This window comes from Aquarana catesbeiana, linkage group LG06 (genome assembly GCF_042186555.1).
Source record: "Aquarana catesbeiana isolate 2022-GZ linkage group LG06, ASM4218655v1, whole genome shotgun sequence".
In the NCBI taxonomy this organism is placed as follows: domain Eukaryota; kingdom Metazoa; phylum Chordata; class Amphibia; order Anura; family Ranidae; genus Aquarana; species Aquarana catesbeiana.
Window position 1 is genome coordinate 235115219 of NC_133329.1, and position 20922 is coordinate 235136140.

At 40.8% G+C, this 20922-nt stretch overlaps 1 protein-coding gene across 1 annotated transcript in view; it reads left to right on the plus strand.

Annotated features, from left to right (window-relative positions):
- Window positions 1–20922, plus strand: part of KPNA7 (karyopherin subunit alpha 7) — a 151296-nt gene that overhangs the window by 38307 nt on the left and 92067 nt on the right. The window contains exons 3-5 of the mRNA XM_073633075.1: window positions 3824–3961; window positions 4614–4699; window positions 5057–5325. Of these exons, the coding sequence (XP_073489176.1) occupies window positions 3824–3961; window positions 4614–4699; window positions 5057–5325 (493 nt within the window). The remainder of the gene's footprint in view (window positions 1–3823; window positions 3962–4613; window positions 4700–5056; window positions 5326–20922) is intronic.

The following is a 20922-nucleotide window of genomic DNA, read 5'->3' on the forward strand; positions in this document are numbered from 1 at the left end:
TCTGTGGCAGGGAGGTCCATCCATTCTGATAAGCGTATCTGGGCTCATTTGGTGAAGGATATTGTTGCTTTACATCAGGACTTCCCCCTTTTTCACACGAGGGATCCTGCCATTCCTTCTGTTAGGTGATTGGATTTTCCACCTATACTGGACTATTTCTTTAATGTAGTTTTGCTGCACTTACCTTTTTTGCTTTTATTTATGTACTAGGTATATGTGATTGCCTATAGTGTTCAACTTGCAGTTTTCCAGTCATTTTATTGTTTGCTGATTGTTCTGCTGTTTTGTATTACCATTTATTTTGCACAGGTGATTTGATCAGTTTCACTGCCTTAGTAATTACCACAGCCGTTTCATCTGAGGGAAATCCTGAAAACCTGACCTGTTGGGGTGCCTTGAGGACTGGAGTTTAGAAACACTGGTCTATTCACCTGAATGGGCTACCCTATGAGCAACAATTGCCCCAAAAAAGCTCGAACTTTAAAGTGGAGCGTTTTACCATGCTTTTTGGTGCATTTGCAGCATGGTTTTTCTACTGCATGGCAAAGCATGCATTCATAGACCAGCCACCTGGCTGCCCAACTCTGCAGGAGAAACCAGCTCATTGGGACCTGTCCACACATCGATATGCTTACTGTTTCCTGATACAGCAGTGTGCATAATTTTACATTTTTATCCTGTCCCATTTACAGCCTACATTTAAATGGGTGCGCCCCTTCTGTCTAATTTTTGTATTTCCTTACACAATTTTTTTTTTTTTTTTGTGCTACATGTAACTTGTGGGGGTTGGGGGGCAGGCTATCATAGGGAGCAGCACTAATAGCTGCCAAGTTACCTGTAGCAGTCAGCGCTGCTCCCCTATGATGGGTCCCAAGTTACCTGTAGGACAAGTGCAAAATGGACAGTAGGGGTGCACCCATTTAAATGTAGCTTGTAATCGGGACGGGAAAAAATGTGAAATTATGCACGCACTGCTGTATCAGGAAAAAGTAGGCATATCTATGGGTGGACAGCTCCTGATGAGCTGGCTTCTCCTGCAGAGTTGGGTGGGCAGGTGGCTGGTCTGTGCTACAGAGATTGGCAGGCAAGCAGCTGTTTGCACAGCAGGGCTGAGATTCTGATGAGCTAAGCGGGAGAACTGTCAAAGCTGTGGTCCCAATAAGCTGGCTTCTCTTGCAGAGTGCATGGGATGCGACTTGTTCTCCCACACAAGCCCATAAACATCACGGCTCCGCTCTGCAGACACAGCTGCTTTTGCAGATCCCTGCTACACAGACTAGCTGCCAACCTGTCAAACTCTGCAAAAGGAGCCAGATCATTGGGACCACAGCTTTGACAGTTGACAATTCTCTTGCCTAATTTGTCAGCATCTCAGCCCCACTCTGCAGATACAGCTGCTTGCCTGTTGATCTCTGCTACACAGATCAGTTGCTTGCCTGCCCAACTCTGCAGGAAGAGCCAGCTCAATACGACCTTTCCACACTTAGATATGCCTACTATTTCAGTGCTGATTATTATTGGGGTCACACAAGACTGCTGCTTTTGTAAATATTTACTGCTGACCACAAACTGTTAAATCTTTAAATGTGCTGCGAACATTTTTAGATCTTTGCTGCGCCGCAAGACAGTTTGAGAAACTCTGGTTTAGAGGGTATAGTCATGCAGATCACATGCCTTCACCCAAAACACCATAATGGTAGTTTCCAACCACTGTTAATGGGTTCCTCCACCATGTATGTTTTTGTACAGAACAGTTTGGACAGTACATATGAAAATATCCTCTGCTGTGAAATTTATGCTTGGGGGAAGCTCTTATGATTCAGGATGGCTGTCTTGCAATCAGTTTGCCATGGTGAAAATCTCCAATACCTATGGCTCTACTTTACTTTTAACTACAGCACACTTACTACCTGCATGTGGTGGTTTTTGGAACCCTAACATGCGCATTTTCTTGACATTGAAACCCAAGTACAAGAATAAATTTAATTTACCAGTCCTCATCCACCATAGCTAAGGGCTGATAAGCTGTGATATCGTACAATCCTTTTTATAAAAAAGTGAAAAAAAAGGCGTCTCTAAGTGCAGTATGCAAAATTTAATAGTGCACAAAGGGTTAAAAGCACTTGCAAGATTGAGTGTTAAACATGATAAAATCAGGAGTCCTCATCTGTGGCATGTGTCCATCCTCAGCATGGTGGTAGAGCAGTGTAGAGCCGTTCCAGCAGCTGTAAAGCGTTCTCATGCATGTTGGAAAGAGGAGGCAGCAGGGAAGCCTGTAGTTGCTGCGGGACACAAGGCTGATGGTGTCAGTGTAGAGGAGGGGGCGGTAATGCGTTTCGGAGCATGTGCAGCTCCTTTGTCAGACCTACGCCCATACTCCTCAAGCTGGCTTATGAATGGTGAGTATGGGCGTAGGTCTGACGGAGGGGGGAAATAGTGAGGGGGAGGAGTATGGACAGATGTTGAATACACAATAAGGGAAGTGACAGATGTATTACGAGGACGGCCAAGACGACCGTGCACCCTCAAAATGGATCATTAACGTCAGTGCTATATACAATGAAGTCCTGAAGGAATTTGACACGGGTACAGGGCACAGATGGCAGTGGTTAAATTAACAAATATACAAACACATGTAACACGCCTGTATATTGATTCAATACCAACCTTAAGTTTGTATATTGTTTAACCACTGCCATCTGTGCCCTGTACTCCTGTGTCAAATTCCTTCAGGGCGCACCATTCATAAGCCAGCTTGAGTATGGGCGTAGGTCTGACTAAGGAGCCACACATGTGTTTGTTTGTGTGTGGTGTTTTTTTTTTTTTTTTTTTATGTTTTTTAACACTCCACAATATTGTAAGTGCTTTTAACACTTTGTGCACTTTATTAAATTTTGCTTACTGCACTTAGAGGCGCCTTTCTTTTTCTTTTCCTTTTTTATATCTTCAGTTGCTTCTCCTCTAACCAAAGTGCTGCCAGAAGTGCCTCATCACTGTCATCCCTCTGACCAGCTACCCACCTCCACCAGAGCGCCCTTATCTCCTCTGTTTTACTTTTTTTTTTTTTTTTTTTTAATTTTTTGGGGTTTTTTTGTTAAAGTATTGGTAAAATATTTTGCTACATTTTTCCCCACTCCTCTATTTTTTAGAAAGATGCAAGTACAGGAATACCTGTTCCTGACAGTATTCCAGTGAGCATGAAACTTGACCAGGTGCATCCCCTGTACAGAAATCCTAAGCATGGTTATTAATCTTGCTCATTTCAGCTCTTTGAAGTTACGGAACACACCTATGCTAGATTAGTGGGGGAGTTCTGTAGTCCCAATACGCTTGCTATAGGGTGACACGTTCTTGAGATAAAATAAGTTGCATCAGCACTCGTGGCCAAGCTCCCATGGGGTGGGGATTGCAGAATCGTACTTTTTATTTATATTTTTTATTTTTTTTTTTTTTTATTTCTATCCTGCATACGTAACTGTTTGCACTGGATAGAACCTTTTTCACTAGTTTTATTTTGGTAAATTGGCAATCGCCTGGGTACATTTTAAAGGTCAGTTGACTTGTCATCCAGGGGGTCTCAAGATGGCTATTTTCAGACCCAGCCTAGTATTTTAGAGACTTAACTGGATCAGATTGTTTTTTACATGCAATAACGGTTATCTTGTAACTTAATCTTGCAACACTGCACTCTCGTTTAAGAATGTGTTGCATTTAGGATGGAAGCAACTTCTGTAGTTGCATATTTGGGTCTTGTGTCGGGAGAGGGTTGTTTGGGGGCCATTATATTTGAGACGTTTGATTGTCCATCTATTTAATTCTCTAGGAACTAAGGCGACGAAGAGCTGAGGTCAGTGTGGAGCTTAGAAAAGCCAGGAAAGATGAGCAGATTCTAAAAAGGAGAAATGTGTCCCCGTTTCCACAAGAGTTGCTTAACTCTCCTGAACAGCAAAAGCGTCAACAGGTACCCAATTCATTATCGTATATCTATGCTGTTGCTAAAGTAAACTCATCTGAGATGTTAACCCATAGTTTTGGGTGCTTGACTTTTTTGACTGACTTTCTGCCTGTAATTGTGTGCATTAAAAAAAAGCTATATTTATAAATATAAAAATTTTGCTTTGCAGTGATTATTTATTCTGGAAGGACACAAGTATTAATCCTATTTGGATTATACTGCCACCTACAGGAGGCTAGTACACTGGCAAACAAAACAAACTTCTGTATAACCCTGCCTCCAACAGTCAGGGCTGTCCTTCTTAACGTGGGCAAATGGGACAGCTGTCTTGGGCCCTGTCATTATTGGGGGGGCCAAAGTAGCTGTCCCTTGAGCCCAGGCTACTCTCAAGTGGGGCTCCAGAGGAAGTAGGAGCCGTGGCACTTTCTGTCCATTATCGGAGGTGGAAGCAGTCGGTGCTGTATTTCCTGACAATAAGCCTGGGGGGGTTTTTTTTGCCCACGGTCCAGTTATTACAGATGGCCCTGACTGTAGTAACTCAGTTTTTGGAAAAGTCCTAAAATGAAGTGCCCTTTAGTGACCTTTCCCCATGTTGTGCAATGTGTGCATTTGTTTTAAACCAGAAATAATTATACACCATTTACATTTTGCCTTTCAGGGTCCTTCACTATCTATGGAAGAAATAATTGAAGGTATTCATTCTGGTGATTCAGATCTTGAGCTGAAATGCACACAGGCTGCCAGGTAAACGTTTGAAAGGATTCCTGAAGATGCTAAACCTTTTATCAGGAAAGATGACATGGGTGAAGGCAGATAACATATTTTGGTCTTCATAAAATGAATTGTTTTGTCATGGCTAGTAGTAGGTCACATTAAACTGGACTGGTTTTGTGATTGTTTATCAGCTTATTCAAGCCACTTCTTTGGTTTCGTTTAGCAGGTTTTATTTTCTTGACAGCATTTTTATGCCTACTGAAGAAATGGCATGTGGGTTCTTCTTCTCCTTTTTTTTTTTTTTTTTTTTTTTTTTTTTTTTTGTGGTAATTCTAAAGGAGAAGAGTACCGGTAGAAGTATTCAACTTTTTATATTCCTTCTTGCAGGAAAATGTTGTCGCGTGAGAGGAATCCTCCCTTAAATGATATCATTGAGGCTGGACTTATACCAAGACTGGTAGAGTTCCTGAGTTACCATGATAACAGCGTTTTACAGTTTGAAGCAGCTTGGGCCCTTACTAACATTGCATCCGGCACGTCAGACCAGACCAAAGCAGTGGTAGAGGCGAATGCTATTCCATCGTTTATATCTCTGCTCTCCTCCCCACATGCACAAATAAGTGAACAAGCAGTTTGGGCACTGGGGAACATTGCTGGTAAGTTTATCACTCCTTGTCTTCTTACAAGGCTGTAAAAAATCTTTTCTGGAGGGGTGTGTTCCCCCCCCCCCCAGCTTTGAGTTTAAAAAAAATATATTTTGGGTTCTACATTCTGAACTCCGTTTACAAAGCACAATGTGAACGGAAAGTACCCCAATGAATTGGAACAGAGCTATATTCCTGTGAGGTGGTGATGGAAATTAAGACAAACCTTGCCTAAAAACTGCATTAGACTAATGGTGTCCTCAGATTTACATCAGTTGCGCTTACACGATTTCAGTAAAGTATGTTGACAGCCAAAGATAGTGTATCGTTAAAAAAAAAATTTGAACATAGTATCAGAAAAGACCAAGTTGTCAAAAGAGTGGAAAAAGGAAACGAGCAATGAGGGGGAGGGGAAGAGGAAAGCCTCACTCCCTGTAGTGAACAATCAACTATTCCCTCGAGCAGGTAAAGAGGGTCCAATAGAACCATTTATGGCTAAATTTCTCCCCCTTGCCTTAAAACCAAGGTTTTGTTGCTTTCCATAGAGAATTTTGGCAATGTTATACCATGTGGAATGCGATGGAGAGATTTCCTGTTTCCACAATAACAGTTTGCAGGCTCAAGCAGCATTCAACAGGTGGACCCACAGCATTTCCTAGAAAGGTCAGAGTGGTGCAGTAGGTATCTGGCTTAGTTCTCGCCCCAAGTCAAAAATCTGTCAGATGTTTTGATAGTCTCTGACTTGAGACCAATAGTTGGGCTAGCTTTCAAGACCTGAAAATGTGGATGATAGTGCTCCTCCTTGCAATGTCAGAAAATGTTTTACTGCTTCTGGGTAGAGCTTCCTCACAGGGCCAGGACCCAATGCCAATGGGTGAGCATTTTGTAGCCCAACTCTTAGTATTTGCTTGCAATGGAGGAATAGTGAGCAAATTCTATAATGGTCTTGTTCCGCCGAGAATGCTCTACCCAGATCTCCCATTTAAGTAGATGCAGAGCCAAAGATTCAGCAGGTTGGCTTAGTAATTTTTAGGTAGCTGGGACCAGACTGAAATCCTTAATGGGACTATTGGTCTGGATGTTAATCACTCAATGGGACAAGGTAGTGAGAAATTGTATAAGCTGTTGTAGCCACCTTTTGTCTCTGCACCAGGGGAGTGCTCAGTTAAGGTGAACTGCAAAAAAAGCGAAGGTCTGTGAAGGCTATTCCTCCATAGATCTTTGGCATGGATAGATATGTATGAGGAAGACGTTGGTGGGATTTTTGCCCACACAAAGGATTAAGGCACTACGTACTCTTAGGAAAGACCAAGGAATTGCAATGGGAAGCCTCTGAAACATATATAGGTGCCAAGCCATAAGATACAGGTATCTTTACTGTCCCTACAACAGCAGAATTCTGGTGTCATTTTGTCTGGTTCCTAGACTGTTGCAGGTTTGAAAGCACTTCTTGCATAAACATACCATGCAAAGGTTTGCTTAGAAAAATATTGTAATGTCTTTATTGGTACAATAAATTGGTGTCTTTGTAATGAGGGAGTTTCATTTTAAGCAGCACATGCTGCCATTTAAAGCAAACTGGCAAGTGAGTTTTTAATGCTGTACTAAATTAACCCTGAGATGTTAAAGATGTAAACCCAATTATCTCCTATAATCTTGTACACATTGAAATCACTTTACATATGTGTTGCAAAATCAGAAAATCATGACTAAAATGTAAATTGCTCTAGCCTATAAGTGGTATACAGGTGTGGCAACTGAAGTGGTTAAATACACTTGTTACTACAGGCCTGTCCATGGCTGTCTCAATACTGGACTGTTTTGCTGGACATCCTTTCTTTACAGCTTTAGCAGTCTGCTAGTCTTTTTACACTAGAGATGTAGTGACTCCATAAATACATGTATCTGGTCAATATCTGTATTTTACCTTTGACACAATGTATCCAAAACTGGAGTAACAAGTGTTATGTATGTTGCACTTGTTACTGCAAATTTTTTTTTTTTTTTTTTTTTTTTTTTTTACACCTTTGCACTACTTGTTGCCTAAAAATTTTGGCTATTTATTTATTTTTTTCCTTTCCTCCTGCTAAATTAAGTGTTAATTGAGATTTGGCTCAACAGGGGACTGGCTTGGATACAGCGAGGGGGGGGGGGTGTGTGTGTGTGGGGGGGGGGGAGGTTGTCGCGTGTATTTGCTCCCCTGCTGATTTTGTAAGTTTTGTCCACTAACAAAAATGGGCAGTCTATAATTTTAATGGTTGGTTTACTTAAACAGTGAGATGAAGTAACAAATGTCCAGAAACTAATTTTAAATTTGCATTTTAATTTTTGAAATAAGCATTTGATCCCCTATCGCAGTGGTTCTCAACTCCGGTCCTCAGGACCCACTAACAGGCCAGGTTTGAAAGATAACTGAGATACATCACAGGTGATATCATTTCCTGCTCAGTGATTGCAGTATTCTTGTCTGCATCTCCCCAAGGTAATACTGAAAATCTGGCCTGTTGGTGGGTCCTGAGGACTGGAGTTGAGAACCACTGCCCTATCGGCAAGATTTCTGTTTCCCAGGTGTCGTCTATACAAGTAATGAGCTGAGATTGGGAACATTCTCTTAAAGGAATGCTAATCTCAGCTTGTTAATTATAAAAGTGATTCTGCGCTACAGTGTATATTTAAAAAAAATATATATATATATATATATATATATATATATATATATATATATATATATATATATATATTATTCACTCAATAACATAAATCAATAAAGTGTCAAAGCTTATAAAATGATTGAAAACAGTGTAAAAAATTGTACACAATAGAAAATTCATGTATTCATAAAAAGCCAGGGCAAATGATTTAGAGTATTAGTCTCTTGGCAACATTATCCAAAAAGAAAAATTGTCCACAAGAGGGGCAAAAATTGTAAAGAAGGGGTTACAATGTATGATATGATGGACAAGGAGGGGTTAAAAGTCCCACAAATTCTGGTCAGAGCCCTCACCCTCAAACTGCTTAAAATCACATATAATGGTAAACTGAGGTCCGTTGTCTGATGTTATTCCAACTTCTACCACCAGGAGGTCCTCCGTGCCAGCATATGTAAAATTGCAATTATCCGAAGTGTCAGCATATAACCATAAATAAAAGTATCATCCGCTATGTTAATCTCTACCACCAGGGGGTCCTCTACTTCATCCACCAGATCTCCCAGATACCACTGCACATCAAAGTCTTCTTGTAACCTCGTATCCTCCGCAGAATGGGGGGGGGGGATGGCAGCGAACAAGGGTGGGGGAGAGAGAAAAAGCCCCAATAGTGTAGTATGGTTAAAGTACACAAGCTTTATTAAAAGGTTAAAAATGGACTCTTACAATTATAAATAAAGAAATAAGCATATACAGTTGTTAAGGCGTCTGAACGCCGCTCTCACATCACTTCCTGGTATCGCTCAATCTCCGGCCACTCCCTACGCGTTATGTCATCACGTGACTGCTTCAGGGGATGCGGATTGGCTGAGGCAATCGTGTTTATCTCTCCATAAAACGGAAATGGATTAGAGGCCATTTTGTTGTGGTCCGCTCTATTTACCGACGTTGGCCATTTTCTTGTAGTAAACCTCATGTTTTCATAGTGGCCATTTTCTGGAGAACTGTTCCTCTGCTGACACTTCTAAGTAAGATGTTTTGTTCTATAGGCAGACGTAAACCTGTAACTAGATAACCCGTGACACCTCATCATACATAGATGCCTCTTCCGTTTATGCAAGAATGAGTGTGTCAGGTTTGGAATGTGTTATAAAATATTTTGACATAAATACTTAAATGGATTAAAATTGTTATGAGCACTCCTAAAATACTGGAACGATGAATGCATGACTCAAACACAAAAATGAATGAGGTAAACAAAAATAAAAGTAAAAGTGAAAATGAAATTGAAAATGAAATTGAAAATGAAAATGAAATTGAAAATAAAAATCTATAAAAAAAGAGGGAAAAATCCAAAAATTAAAATATATTAAATCCTCAAAAGTCAAATTGACCTTAATTGTGCACCTAATAACTCCTCATATTAGTATATTTTATAAAATAATTATTTAAAAAAAATGCTCTACAATAAAAACATTTTAAGATTGCTTTCTATGGCAAAAAGTTAATGGAAGGGGATAAATAAACCCAACCATGTAACCAGCTCAATATTAAAGATGACTACAAGGGAAAATTAGCCTGACAAGTCTATACCAGAAATGGAGGGAGAGCCACACTTCAGATCAACAGTAGAATAAATAAAAGACAGGCATATCCCAATACCTTTAAAAATTGCTTAAAAAACAGTTGAGATCAAATTCAACATTTAAACCACCTGGCACTAAACTTTTCATAATATATATCTATCTTGACTCTTTCTGACTAATCGTCCTTATCTTATGGCTACCTCTCCATGATGGATTATACTTTTCTATACCCCAGAATTGTAGGTGGGAGGGATCTCGATTGTGTACTGTAGCGAAATGTTTCGAAACATTGTGTTTGGGAAACCCATTTACAATGTTCTGCACATGTTCCTTTACCCTGATCTTCAGTGCCCTTTTTGTTCTGCCTATGTACTGCAAATTGCAGCTACATTGAAGACAGTATACCACTCCTTCGGAATGGCAACCTATGAAGTCCCTGATCTCATAGGTGTGACCCGTGGTGGTGGCTGTAAACTCTGACCTCCTTATTTTGAAATTTTTTAGTGTGATGGCAGGCGTAACAGTTTTTGCAAGGGTAAAAACCCTTTCCAGAAAAAAAAGTAAAAGAATTCTTCGGGGGAGGTTCAACTATGGATTTAACAATAATATCTTTCAGGGTTGGAGCTCTCCTATATACGATATTTGGTGTGTCAGGCAGGATATCTTTTAAATCTTTATCATTTTTTCAACACATGCCAGTGTCGTTTGATAAGTTTAGCTACCTTCTTATGCTGTACATTGTAGTCTAATATAAGGCATGGTGCTTCAGCCTGATAGGCTTTCTTCTTTAGATTATTCTGCAGCATCAAAGTTCTATCCATTTTATTCACCTGTTGTATTTGATCGTTGATCCATGTGTCATCCATCGTCACCTTTTCAATGAATCTTACACCAATTAGATCTGCTTGAGTTTTGTAATCTTCTTCATGTGTGCAATTTTGCTTAATTCTGACCAGTTGCCCTTTCGGAATGTTGTATAACCAGGGTTTATAGTGGCAGCTGTTAATGGACAGATAACTGTTAGTATCCACACTCTTAAAGTGTGTTTTGGTGATCACTCTGTCTTTCTGCACCGAGATATTGAGATCTAAGAAATCCACAGATTTTTCACCTATTTTCCATACCAGTTTTATGTTCTTCTCATTCAGTTCTTCTTATGCATCCTTATTTCCATTCCAGACGATCACAATGTCATCTATATACCTTCCATATAGGGTTAATTCGGCTGGCATATTCTCATATACGGCTTCTTCTTCCCAAAATGCCATAAAAGCATTAGCTATACTGGGTGCAAACTTCGCTCCCATGGCTATGCCAGTTATTTGTCTGTAATAAACCTGGTCATGTCAAAAATAATTATGTTTTAAACAAAAATCAAGGCATTTTAATTAGAATTTTTCTTTGTTTATACTCTAAAGTACTGTACGTCCTCAAGCCATTTTGCCGCTGCACAATAGTATATAGTGAGGACTCCTCCACAGTGGCCAGGAAAGTCCTACCTTCCAGTACCGATATTGTGTCCAATAGTTGGAGTGTATGCTTGGTGTCTTTTTTATATATGCCTTCGTTTTCTGAACCGCTGGTTGAATAAAATAATCAATATATTCCCCCATTCTGGAAGTCCATGAATCTATGCCGTTCACAATCGGCCTGTCTGGTGGTTCTTCACGGTTCTTGTGGATTTTTGGGATGGTATATATTATTGGTGTCCTACATGATTCTGGTATCAGATACTTTGATTCTTTTTTGTTCAGTATACCCTTATTGCTACCCAAATTTACTATTGACTGTAATTGTTTTTGAAATCTCTTGTGGTGTTACTTGGCAACCTAATATAAGTCTCTTCATTGTGTAGTTGTCTATTCAATTCTTGTAAATATTGCTCCTTCGACTGTATCACCACAGCTCCTCCCTTGTCGGCTGGACGTATCACAATGTCTGGTCTTTCAGTTAGTTTTTTGATCCCTTCCTTTATGTGTATCAGATCATAAATTCGCTTCGGTTTCAACATTTCTAAATCTTGTAGCACCAGTTTCTTAAATACTTCCACATGTTGATTATTTGATAGTGAGGATTAAAAACAGTTATTCCGCAATGTGCTGTATAGAGGCAGCCCTTGATTCTGTCTGTCTTCATGTATCGGTTTGGGGGGATTCCCAATCATATTTTTAAATATTGATCTTCCTAATGTATTTCTGAATCCCTATATAAGTTTCGAATTTATTCAAATTTCTCACTGGGGCATGTTTAAGTCCTTTGTCCAATACCGCTAATTCTTGTGCAGTGATCGTTTTTTCTGCTCAGATTTACCACTCCTCCTCCTAATAGGATCAAAGCGATTTATAGGTTGGTATGGGACTCCTGTCATATCTTACTGGATATTCATAGTGTTGTGGATAGCTTCTGTCATCCCTCTGATTCTGGTGCCAATTATTATATAGTTTTCTAAAGGGTTTCTTAAAACCCTTTTTCCATCCCCTTTTGGGGGTCTGTGTATAATGTCCTGTATTGCGTTGGTCATAATATGGCCTATACCAACCTATAATCACTTTGATCCTATTAGGAATCATCATGATGATTATCGAGAGGATTAAAGCCACTATCACAACCAACGAGAAAGGGATACTCAGAGGCCTTTTTTAGACAAAGAGAAGAGGGACTACTCCCCCAGGAGACACCCCCAAGAATTCCATTGCTCCCCCAGAAGAAGACAGGAGGAAGACAGGGCAAGGCACAGCCCGGAAAAAAGAGGATGCAGAGCGGGGAAGGGAATCCAAACGCAAAAGAGAATAGTAGGAGGAGGAGTGGTAAATGAGTGGAAAAACGATCACTGCACAGGAATTAGCGGTATTGGACAAAGGACTTAAACATGCCACAGTGAGAAATTTGAATAATTCGAAACTTATATAGGGATTCAGAAATACATTAGGAAGATCAATATTTAAAAATATGATTGGGAATCCCCCCAAACCGATACATGAAGACAGACAGAATCAAGGGCTGCCTCTATACAGCACATTGCGGAATAACTCTGTTTTTAATCCTCAAGTATCAAATAATCAACATGTGGAAGTATTTAGGAAACTGGTGCTACAAGATTTAGAAATGTTGAAACCGAAGCGAATTTATGATCTGATACACATAAAGGAAGGGATCAAAAAACTAACTGAAAGACCAGACATTGTGATACGTCCAGCCGACAAGGGAGGAGCTGTGGTGATACAGTCGAAGGAGCAATATTTACAAGAATTGAATAGACAACTACACGATGAAGAGACTTATATTAGGTTGCCAAGTAACCCCACAAGAGATTTCAAAAAACAATTAGTCAATAGTAAATTTGGGTAGCAATAAGGGTATACTGAACAAAAAAGAATCAAAGTATCTGATACCAGAATCATATGTAGGACACCAATAATATATACCATCCCAAAAATCCACAAGAACCGTGAAGAACCACCAGGCAGGCCGATTGTGAACGGCATAGATTCATTGACTTCCAGAATGGGGGAATATATTGATTATTTTATTCAACCAGCGGTTCAGAAAACTAAGGCATATATAAAAAAGACACCAAGCATACACTTCAACTATTGGACACAATATCGGTACTGGAAGGTAGGACTTTCCTGGCCACTGTGGAGGTGTCCTCACTATATACTATTGTGCAGCGGCAAAATGGCTTGAGGACGTACAGTACTTTAGAGTATAAACAAAGAAAATTTCTAATTAAATGCCTTGATTTCTGTTTAAAACATAATTATTTTTGACATGACCAGGTTTATTACAGACAAATAACTGGCATAGCCATGGGAGCGAAGTTTGCACCCAGTATAGCTAATGCTTTTATGGCATTTTGGGAAGAAGCCGTATATGAGAATATGCCAGCCGAATTAACCCTATATGGAAGGTATATAGATGACATTGTGATCGTCTGGAATGGAAATAAGGATGCATAAGAAGAACTGAATGAGAAGAACATAAAACTGGTATGGAAAATAGGTGAAAAATCTGTGGATTTCTTAGATCTCAATATCTGGGTGCAGAAAGACAGAGTGATCACCAAAACACACTTTAAGAGTGTGGATACTAACAGTTATCTGTCCATTAACAGCTGCCACTATAAACCCTGGTTATACAACATTCCGAAAGGGCAACTGGTCAGAATTAAGCAAAATTGCACATATGAAGAAGATTACAAAACTCAAGCAGATCTAATTGGTGTAAGATTCATTGAAAAGGTGACGATGGATGACACATGGATCAACGATCAAATACAACAGGTGAATAAAATGGATAGAACTTTGATGCTGCAGAATAATCTAAAGAAGAAAGCCTATCAGGCTGAAGCACCATGCCTTATATTAGACTACAATGTATAGCATAAGAAGGTAGCTAAACTTATCAAACGACACTGGCATGTGTTGAAAAATGAAGATTTAAAAGATATCCTGCCTGACACACCAAATATTGTATATAGGAGAGCTCCAACCCTGAAAGAATATTATTGTTAAATCCATAGTTGAACCTCCCCCGAAGAATTCTTTTACGTTTTTTTCTGGAAAGGATTTTTACCCTTGCAAAAACTGTTACGCCTGCCATCACACTAAAAAATTTCAAAATAAGAGGTCAGAGTTTACAGCCACCACCACGGGTCACACCTATGAGATCAGGGACTGCATAGGTTGCCATTCCGAAGGAGTGGTATACTGTCTTCAATGTAGCTGCAATTTGCAGTACATATGCAGAACAAAAAGGGCACTGAAGATCAGGGTAAAGGAACATGTGCAGAACATTGTAAATGGGTTTCCCAAACACAATGTTTCGAAAAATATCGCTACAGTACACAATCGAGATCCCTCCCACCTACAATTCTGGTGTATAGAAAAGTATAATCCATCATGGAGAGGTAGCCATAAGATAAGGACGATTAGTCAGAAAGAGTCAAGATAGATATATATTATGAAAAGTTTAGTGCCAGGTGGTTTAAATGTTGAATTTGATCTCAACTGTTAAGCAATTTTTAATGTATTGGGATATGCCTGTCTTTTATTTATTCTACTGTTGATCTGAAGTGTGGCTCTCCCTCCATTTCTGGTATAGACTCGTCGGGCTAATTTTCCCCTGTAGCCATCTTTAATATTGAGCTGGTTACATGGTTGGGTTTATTTATCCCCTTCCATTAACTATTTGCCATAGAAAGCAATCTTAAATGTTTTTATTGTAGAGCATTTTTTTAAATTATTTTATAAATATACTAATATGAGGAGTTATTAGGTGCACAATTAAGGTCAATTTGACTTTTGAGGATTTAAAATATTTTAATTTTTGGATTTTTCCCTCCCTTTTTTTTTTTTTTTTTTTTTTTTTATGTTCACTTTTACTTTTTATTTTTGTTTACCTCATTCATTTTTATGTGTTTTGAGTCATGGATTCATCGTTCCAGTATTTTAGGAGTGCTCATAACAATTATAGCAATTTTGATCCATTTAAGTATTTGTCAAAATATTTTATAACACATTCCAAACCTGACACACTCATTCTTGCATAAACGGAAGAGGCATCTTGCTTGCGGTGTCACGGGTTATCTAATTACATCTTTACGTCTGCCTATAGAACAAAACTTCTTACTTAGAAGTGTCAGCAGAGGAACACTTCTCCAGAAAATGGCCACTATGAAAACATGAGGTTTACTACAAGAAAATGGCCAACGTCGGTAAATAGAGCCGACCACAACAAAATGGCCTCTAATCCATTTCCGTTTTATGGAGAGATAAACACGATCGCCTCAGCCAATCCGCATCCCCTGAAGAAGTCACGTGATGACGTAACGCGTAGGGAGTGGCCGGAGATTGAGCGATACCAGGATGTGATGAGAGCGGCGTTCAGACGCCTTAGTAACTGTATATGCTTATTTCTTTATAATTGTAAGAGTCCATTTTTAACCTTTTAATAAAGCTTGTGTACTTTAACCATACTACACCATTGGGGATTTTTCTCTCTCCCCCACCCTTGTTCGCTGACCTCCCCCCCCATTCTGCGGAGGATACGAGGTTACAAGAAGACTTTGATGTACAGTGGTATCTGGGAGATCTGGTGGTAGAGATTAACATAGCGGATGATACTTTTTTATTTATGGTTATATGCTGACACTTCGGATAATTGCAATTTTACATATGCTGGCACGGAGGACCTCCTGGTGGTAGAAGTTGGAATAACATCAGACAACAGACCTCAGGTCACCATTTTATATGCGATTTTTAAGCAGTTTATGAAGGTGAGGGCTCTGTGACCATAATTTGTGGGACTTTTAACCCCTCCTTGTCCATCATATACATTGAAATCCCTTCTTTACAATTTGTGCCCCTCTTGTGGACAATTTTTTTTCTTTTTGGATAATGTTGCCAAGAGACTAATACTACTCTAAATCATTTGCCCTGGCTTTTTATGAATTTTCTATTGTGTACAATTTTTTACACTGTTTTCAATCCATTTTATAAGCTTTGACACTTGATTTATGTTATTGAGTGAAAATATATACTGTAGCGCGGAATCACTTTTATAATTAGTATTGAGTGGATTGTGATACACTTTAGGTTCTGCTGCAGACAGTTATTATTCAATTTTGTGATTACACTTTTATGCACTATAGGCACTTTTAGGATTTGATCACGTTAGGATAAGAATTCACCATTTTAATTCATCCACTAATACATAATAGTAGCACAAAGGCTTTATATTTCAATCTCAGCTTGTTACCTGTATAAAAGATACCTGTCCACAGATGCAATCGGATTCCAATCTCCACCATGGTCAAGACCAAAGAGCTGTCAAAGGATGTCAGGGACAAGATTGTAAACCTACACAAGACTGGAATGGGCTACAAGACAATCGCCAAGCAGCTTGGTGAGAGAGTGACAACAGTTGGTGTGATTATTCGCAGATTGACAGTTTTTTTGCATTAGTTCCCTCAGTCTGGGGCTCCATGCAAGATCTGACTTCATGGAGTTTCAATGATCATGAGAATGGTGAGGAATCGGCCCAGAATTACATGGAAGAATATTGTCCATGATCTCAAGGCAGCTGGGACCATAGTCTCCAAGAAAACAAATGGTAACACACTACACCATGAAGGACTAAAATACTGCAGCACCTGCAAGGTCCCTCTGCTTAAAGCACATGTACAGGCCCATCTGAAGTTTGCTAATGAACATCTGAATGAGTCAGAGGAGAATTGGGTGACAGTGTTGTGGTCAGATGAGACCAAAATCGAGCCCTTTAGCATCAACACAACTCGCTGTGTTTGGAGGAATGCTGCCTATGACACTAAGAAAACTATCCCCACCATCAAACATGGAGGTGAAAACCTTATGCTTTGGGGGTGTTTCTGCTAAGGACAATGATGCCGCATCAAAGGGAAGGTGGATGGGGACATGTACCGTCACATCTTGGACGAGAGCCTCCTTCCCTTAGCCAGACCATTGAAAATGGGTCGTGGATGGGTATTCCAGCATGTAAATGACCCAAAACACACGGCCAAGGCAACAAAGGAGTGGCCTAAGAAGCACATTAAGGTCCTGAAGTGGCCTAGCCAGTCTCCAGACCTTAATCCCATGAAAAATTTGTGGAGGGAGTTCAAGGATTGAGTTGCCAAACATAAGCCTCGATACCTTAATGACTTTGAGAGGATCTGCAAAGAGGAGTGGGACAATCTCTCCTGAAATGTGCAAACCTGGTGGCCAATAGGGATGAGCTTCGAGTTCAACATCGGCTGTTTGCCAGTTTGCCGAACAGCAAACAATTTGGGGTGTTCGCAGCAAATTCGAAAGCCGCTGAACACCCTTTAAAAGTCTATGGGAGAAATCAAAAGTGCTAATTTTAAAGGCTTATATGCATGGTATTGTCATAAAGTGTTTGGGGACCTGGGCCCTGCCCCAGGGGACATGGATCAATGCAAAAAAGTTTTAAAAAGGCCGTGTTTTTTTTTTTTTTTTTTTTTTTTTTTTTTTTTTTTTTTTTTTTTTTTTTTTTTTTTGGAGCAGTAATTTTAATAATGCTTAAAGTGAAACAATAAAAGTGTAATATTCCTTTAAATTTCGTACCGGGGTGTCTATAGTACGCCTGTAAAGGGGTGCATGTTTCCCGTGTTTAGAATAGTCTGACAGCAAAATGACATTTCAAAGGAAAAGTCAGTCATTTAAAAGTACTCGCGGCTATATGAATTGTCGGTCCGACAATACACATAAAAGTTCATTGATAAAAACTGCATGGGATTTCCCCACAGGGGAACCCCAAACCAAAAATTTAAAGCGCGGGGGTCCCCCTCAATCCATACCAGACCCTTTATCCGAGCACGCAACCTGGCAGGCCGCAGGAAAAGAGGGGGGGGATGAGAGCGCCCCCCCCCTCCTGAACCGTACCAGGCCACATGCCCTCAACATTGGGAGGTCCCCCCCCAAAGCACCTTGTCCCCATGTTGATGGGGACAAGGGCCTCATCCCCCACCACCCTTGTCTGGTGGTTGTGGGGGTCTGCGGGCGGAGGGCTTATCGGAATCTGGAAGCCCCCTTTAACCAGGGACCCCCAGATCCCGCCCCCCCCCCCCCCGTGTGAAATGGTAAGGGCCTACCATTTAACAAAGTGTCAAATGTTAAAAATGACGAGACCGTTTTTGACAATTCCTTTATTTAAATGCTTCTATCTTCCTTCAGTTTCTTCCTCCTTCCTCCGACCCTCTGCTTCTTGCTCCAGTGTTCTCGTCCGGCATCTTCCTCCGTGGCATCTTCTTCCCTCCTTCGTGCTCGGGCCGCTCCGCATCCATGATGGGAGGCTCCCGCTGTGATGCTTCTCGTCTTCTGATGGTTCTTAAATAACAGAGGGCGGGGCCACCCGGTGACCCCCACCCCCTCTGATGCACAGGGACTTCCCTGAGGCTTTCCCCGTGACATCAGAGGAGGCGGACAGGGAATTCCCTGTGCGTTAAAGGGGGCGGGATCACTGGGTGGCCCCGCCCTCCCTTTTATTTAGGAACCGTCAGACGAGAAGCATCACACAGCGGGAGCCTCCCATCATGGATGCGGAGCGGCCCGAGCACAAAGAAGGGAAGAAGATGCCGGATGAGAACACCGGAGGAAGAAAATGAGGGAAGATAGAAAATAGAAGAAAGAAGCATTTAAATAAAGGAATTGTCAAAAACTGTCTTGTCCATTTTTGACACTTTTTTTGTGAAATGGTAGGGGTACTTTTATACCCTTACCATTTCACAGGGGGGGCCGGGATCTGGGGGTCCCCTTGTTAAAGGAAGCTTCCAGATTCTGATAAGCCCCCCTCCCGCAGACCCCCACAACCACCGGGCAAGGGTTGTGGGGATGAGGCCCTTGTCCTCATCAACAATGGGACAAGGTGCTTTGGGGGGGACCCCCCAAAGCACCCTCCCAATGTTGAGGGCATATGGCCTGGTATGGTTCAGGAGGGGGGGGCGCTCTCTCGTTCCCTCTTTTTCTGCGGCCTGCCAGGTTGTGTGCTCGGATAAGGGTCTAGTATGGATTTTTGGGGGGACCCCATGCTGTTTTTTTATCAATTTAACTTATCAATTAACTTTTATGTGTATTGTCGGACCGCCCAATTCATATAGCCGCGAGTACTTTTTAAAGGACTTTTTTTTTTTTTTTTTTTTCCTTTTGAAATGTCATTTTTCTGTCAGACTGTTGTAAACACGGGAAACATGCGCCCCTTTACAGGCATACTATAGACACCCCCCCCCCCCCCCGGTACGAAATTTAAAGGAATATTACAGTTTTATTTCACTTTAAGCATTATTAAAATTGCTGCTCCCGACAAAACGGACGTTTTTTTAAAACTTTTTGGCATTGATCCATGTCCCCTAGGGCAGGAACCAGGTCCCCAAACTTTTTATGACAATAACTTGCATATAAGCCTTTAAAATTAGCACTTTTGATTATTCATGTTCGAGTCCCATAGACTTTAACGGTGTTCGAACAAATTTTTTGCCTGTTCGCATGTTCTGGTGCGAACCGAGCCAGGGGGTGTTCGGCTCATCCCTGGTGGCCAACTGCAAGAAACAGTATAGTCAGTGTTTTTCTAGCGCTCCAGATGGAGTAATCCTTAGGGGTATAGTCTGTGGCTGTAGTGGATGGATGCTTCTGAGGCAAATAGAAGGAGCAGTCAGCTCCGAGCGCGTAGCCTTTCGTCACTGCAGCTCTGACAAGATTCCAACCCTGCCTAGGTCCAATCGGATGCTGATGATATCACTTTCTGTTCCATGGTCCATGCTGGTCTGTGTGGAGCTGCTTGGTTCCTCTGCTCCTGGAGAAACACTGATCCATTCAAGCCAGCTTCTCAATCCTTTCCAGCTATTCAGAACAGTGGTGGGACCCACAGAGCCATGTGGAATGCCAGGACTGTACTTTACTTTGACGAGCATGCATATTCTATCTTGTAAGTGTTTTTTAATCTTATCCTATTAAAATCATCATTTTTAATACTACACTCAGGTCGGCGCCTCACCCCTCCCTGTTTTTATTCCTAACTGCAAGAAACGTCTGACATCTAACTATCTAACCCCGTAAAGCAAAAATCACTATATATGCTTTTTTTTTTTTTTTTTTGTAGCCAGTCTAGTCTCCAGCGGCAGATGCTGTGTGCAGGAGAGAACGACAATGGCTGTGAAATGGCTGGGAAGTGACGTCACCCATAGTTGCTATGGGGTTTCTGTTGTCTGCTGCCTTTCCTATTGCACACACCTACACACAAGCCGCTGCTGACTGCTCGGCATAGAGTTTTTTTGGCTGAACTTCTATTTTTTTTTTTTTTTTTTTTTTTCTTCATTTTGTAACCTGACAATGGCAGCCCAACAGCCAGCTGAAGGAAGCATTTTTGAAACTTGGCAATCAATTTTCCAAACTTTTTGTGTAAGCTCTGAAACATGCCAGAACTAAGGTTGCACCGATTCGTGTTTTTTTTTTTTTTTTTTTTTTTTTTTTTTTTCTCCATTAGTCGGTTTCAACAATGTTAAAACCTGCAGTACATATCTGGCAGCAAATCGAGACCGACCCAAATTTTAACAAGGGTCTGCTCATGGACCGTGTCCATATTATTCCCAGCTCTTCCTCGGGTAGGTGACCCCAGTTCAGTTTTCACACCTGGCTTTAAGGCCACAGGCATGTCTTTTGAGTGGTCTCTTTGCCCCTTGCCCCATGCTGGAACATATTTGTTTAATGTGTGGCTGAGCTAACAGTAGTACCCTTGCAAACCGTGCCTGGGGAAACTGGAAACAGGCTGCTAGCCAGAAGGCTAATTCTGAGACTTGTACTCTGGTTGGGAAGAATGTTTAATGTTAATCTGGAAGTTGGACA